The sequence below is a fragment of the Sinocyclocheilus anshuiensis genome, unplaced genomic scaffold (assembly GCF_001515605.1).
Source record: "Sinocyclocheilus anshuiensis isolate Anshui unplaced genomic scaffold, SAMN03320099.WGS_v1.1 scaffold50, whole genome shotgun sequence".
NCBI classification, from domain to species: Eukaryota; Metazoa; Chordata; class Actinopteri; order Cypriniformes; family Cyprinidae; genus Sinocyclocheilus; species Sinocyclocheilus anshuiensis.
In genome coordinates, this window is record NW_015542382.1 from 2573840 (window position 1) to 2578030 (window position 4191).

Sequence of the window (4191 nt, forward strand, 5' to 3'; positions counted from 1 at the left end):
ATTTTCAGCATCATTACTCCAGTCTTCAGTGTCACATGATCATTCAGAAATCATTCTAATATGCTGCTGTTCAAGAAACATTTTTTTTAATTATTATTATCAGTATTTAAAACAGTTGTGTACATTTTCTTCAGGATTCTTTGATGAACAGAAAGATCCAAAGGTCAGCATTTATCTGAAATAAAAAGCTTTTGTAACATTATACACTATACCATTCAAAAGCTTGGAGTCAGTATAATTTTTTTGGGGAAAGAAATGATAGAAATTAATACTTTTATTTAGCAAGGATGCTTTAAATTGATCAAAAGTGATGATAAAGACATTTATAATGTTACAAAAGATTTCTATTTCAGATAAATGCTGTTCTTCTGAACTTTCTGTTCATCAAAGTAACCTGAAAAAACTCACTGTTTTCAACATAATAATAATAAATGTTTTTTTTTGAGCAGCAAATCAGAATATTAGAATGATTTCGGAAGAATCATGTGACTTGAGTAATGATGCTAAAAATTCAGCTTTGAAATCACGGGAATAAATTACATTTTAAAATATATTCAAATAGAAAACAGTTATTTTAAATAGCAAAAACATTTCAAAATTTTATTGTTTTGCTGTACTTTGGATCAAATAAATGCAGGCTTGGTGAGCAGAAGAGACTTCTTTAAAAATATTTAAAAAATGTTACTGTTCAAAAACTTTTGACTGGTAGTGTATATATGTATATGTATGTACAGTATGTATGTATGTATGTAAAAAAAAAAAGTTTCTGTTTTTGTTGAAATCTTTTGTACCTTTTCTGTTTAGGGTCTTTGTTCCAGAGTTCTCCTCCAGGTTGGATGTTTTCATCTTGAACTGTTCTGTAAAGCTGGGAAATGATTGCAGGCTGTCAATCACTGTAGGCTCCAGCAATTTGAGGCAGGGATCAGAGGTAAAACAGAACTGTTCAGGGTTAGAGAGCTGCTCCACATCGGTCCTCATTCCCCCGTGGAACAGCTGGTTGCTGGTTACGGTTGAGACTAGTCAACCAAACACCACCATACCTTTCAGCATCTCTGCCAATGTCACAGGTTTATTTTGATTAATCTATCACATTAATTAAATTTTTTTGCCAGTTATTGCTTGATTCTTAAATGTCGTTCTCTCCTCTTTCACTTCATACACACAGTGGGATGTAAACCTTTGAGCGTCTCTTCAGATTTCAACACCTCAGCCTTCATTCGTACCATCATTGCTCCCCAAAGCAACAGCTCAGGTGGCCTCAGTAACACATCCGTTTCCATGAGAGACCAACCGGGCCTCCGTGCTAACAGCTCTGAGCCAGTGTGCATGAGAAGCCCTTCAGTGTTCAGAGATGAACAGGATGTGCTATCACTACGCTTCATCGTTTCCAGCAGCAACCTAACCGTGACCTCAGACCTTCCCACTGTGCTCACACTTGAGCACTCTCCTGGTGACAGTGGCGGCACGTTTGTTGCACAGCTCCACTTGAACACTGTAAGAATATAATATAATGTTGTCGGGGAGATTTTTGAATGATTTTGAAAGAAGTCTTTTGTGCTCACCAAGGCAGCATTTATTTAATAAAATATCAAATAAAAACATTAAAATTGTGAAATATTATTACAATTTATATAACGTTTCTATTTGGATGTATTTTAAAATGTAATTTATTTCTGTGATGGCAAAGCTTATTTTTCAGCAGCCCACGTTTAACTGTTGGGCTGATTTAATATTTTAGTGGAAACCGTGATATATTTTTTTTCAGGACTCTTTGATGAATAGAAAACTTTAAAAGAACAGCATTTTTTTTAAAGAAGACTTTAAACATTATACATGACTTTACTCTCACTTTTGATCAGTGTATCAAATTGTATCGAATGTATGTGTATATATATATATATATATATGTGTGTATATATATATATATATATCACAGCCTCTTGTGGCTTCTTTTATTTGAGCACAGCATATTCACTACAACCACTGTGATATCAATAATGAATTGTGACCCAGTTATCCTAGTAACTTTATATTATACTAGGTATATTGAATTTGTATCAGTGTATTTTTTATTCATATTGTGTTGTAATATAGATTTAACATTGTTTCTTCTTGTGTTTGTGGCATAGAGTTCTCTGGTTGGTGGATTTGCTCGTGTCAAAGCATGTCTCACACCTTCTGCTCCTGTACTTCATGTCAACCTCAGCCAGAATTGTGCTACAGGTTAGTCACATTAGAATTTGTGCAATGCATGTTTACTATTCTCCTGCATGTCACATTTGAAGCTCTCTGCGTATATGTGTGCATTTAGGGCTTATGCAGGGCTATTCTCTGAGCGTGAGCAGCAATGAATCACAGGCACTGTTGAGGATTCCGTTTCCAGATGCAGCAGTGTGGTACCTCAGCCTCCAGACCATGTGCAATGACAGGTTAGTTGTGCAAATTCAGTGCGGAACTAGCACACACAGTAAGATAGACCTGTCCTATACATTTATATTGTATGAATACAGACATTCCTAAAGCACCTTCTGAGCATTATTTATGGTCCTGTGTTGTCCTTCCAGTGTCAACTGCAGGAATGCATCCGCGATAGTGAGTGCGTCTGTGAGTGTGAGTGCGTGCATTGACGACTGTGGACCGTATGGAGAGTGCAGACTGCTACGCACGCACAGCTACCTCTATGGCGCATGTGTGTGCAAAGCAGGTAAACAAACACACATGCAAACAACTGGCCATAAATCATAAATAATTAAAGCTACTGAGTTTGTTACTGTTTGCTGTTGACAGGTTGGCAGGGATGGGGCTGTACGGATGGAGCAACTGCGCAGTCGTACTCCCGGCAGATGGCTGCGGCTCTGCTCCTCACCCTCAGTAACCTTTTCTTCATCCCACCCATCGTCGTAGCACTTTACAGAGGCTACCACGTCGAGGCCGCCATCTACTTCTTTACCATGTTTTTCTCCACGGTGTGTTCTTATGTTATAAATCTATCTATCTATCTATCTATCTATCTGCTCACACTATATAGATATCTATCTATCTGTCTGTATGTCTGTCTGTCTGTCTAGCTATCTGCTCATGCTATATAGATATCTGTCTGTCTGTCTGTCTGCTCACGCTATCTATCTATCTATCTATCTATCTATCTATCTATCTATGTCTTTCTGTCTGTCTGCTCACGCTATCTATCTATCTGTCTATCTATCTATCTATCTATCTGTTTATCTATCTGCTATATAGATATCTGTCTGTCTGTCTATGTCTGTCTGTCTGTCTGTCTGTCTTTCTGTCTGCTCACGCTATATCGATATCTATCTATCTGTCTGTATGTCTGTCTGTCTGTCTAGCTATCTGCTCATGCTATATAGATATCTGTCTGTCTGTCTGTCTGCTCACGCTATCTATCTATCTATCTATCTATCTATCTATCTATGTCTTTCTGTCTGTCTGTCTGTCTGTCTGCTCACGCTAGCTATCTATCTATCTATCTATCTGTCTGTCTGTCTGTCTGCTCACGCTATCTATCTATCTGTCTATCTATCTATCTATCTATCTATCTGTTTATCTATCTGCTATATAGATATCTGTCTGTCTGTCTGTCTGTCTGTCTGTCTGTCTGTCTGTCTATCTATCTATCTATCTATCTATCTCTCTATCTATCTATCCATCCATCCATCCATCTATCTGCTCACGCTATATAGATGTCTGTCTGTCTATCTATCTGCTCACGCTGTATAGATATCTGTCTGTCTGTCTGTCTGTCTGTCTGTCTGTCTGTCTGTCTGTCTGTCTGTCTGTCTGTCTTCTGTCTGTCTGTCTGTCTGCTCACGCTATCTATCTATCTATCTATCTATCTATCTATCTATGTCTTTCTGTCTGTCTGTCTGTCTGTCTGCTCACGCTAGCTATCTATCTATCTATCTATCTGTCTGTCTGTCTGTCTGCTCACGCTATCTATCTATCTGTCTATCTATCTATCTATCTATCTATCTGTTTATCTATCTGCTATATAGATATCTGTCTGTCTGTCTGTCTGTCTGTCTGTCTGTCTGTCTGTCTGTCTGTCTGTCTATCTGTCTATCTATCTGTTTATCTATCTGCTCACACTATATAGATGTCTGTCTGTCTGTCTGTCAGTCAGTCAGTCAGTCAGTCAGTCAGTCAGTCAGTCAGTCAGTCAGTCAGTCAGTC

The 4191-nt window shown here is 37.9% G+C and overlaps 1 protein-coding gene across 1 annotated transcript in view; it reads left to right on the top strand.

Moving 5' to 3' along the window:
• Window positions 1-4191, top strand: part of LOC107692641 (transmembrane protein 8B-like) — a 13211-nt gene that overhangs the window by 4956 nt on the left and 4064 nt on the right. Inside the window, exons 5-10 of the mRNA XM_016491799.1 lie at window positions 805-1067; window positions 1166-1494; window positions 2130-2223; window positions 2312-2429; window positions 2565-2704; window positions 2788-2966. Coding sequence (XP_016347285.1) covers window positions 805-1067; window positions 1166-1494; window positions 2130-2223; window positions 2312-2429; window positions 2565-2704; window positions 2788-2966 — 1123 coding nt within the window. The remainder of the gene's footprint in view (window positions 1-804; window positions 1068-1165; window positions 1495-2129; window positions 2224-2311; window positions 2430-2564; window positions 2705-2787; window positions 2967-4191) is intronic.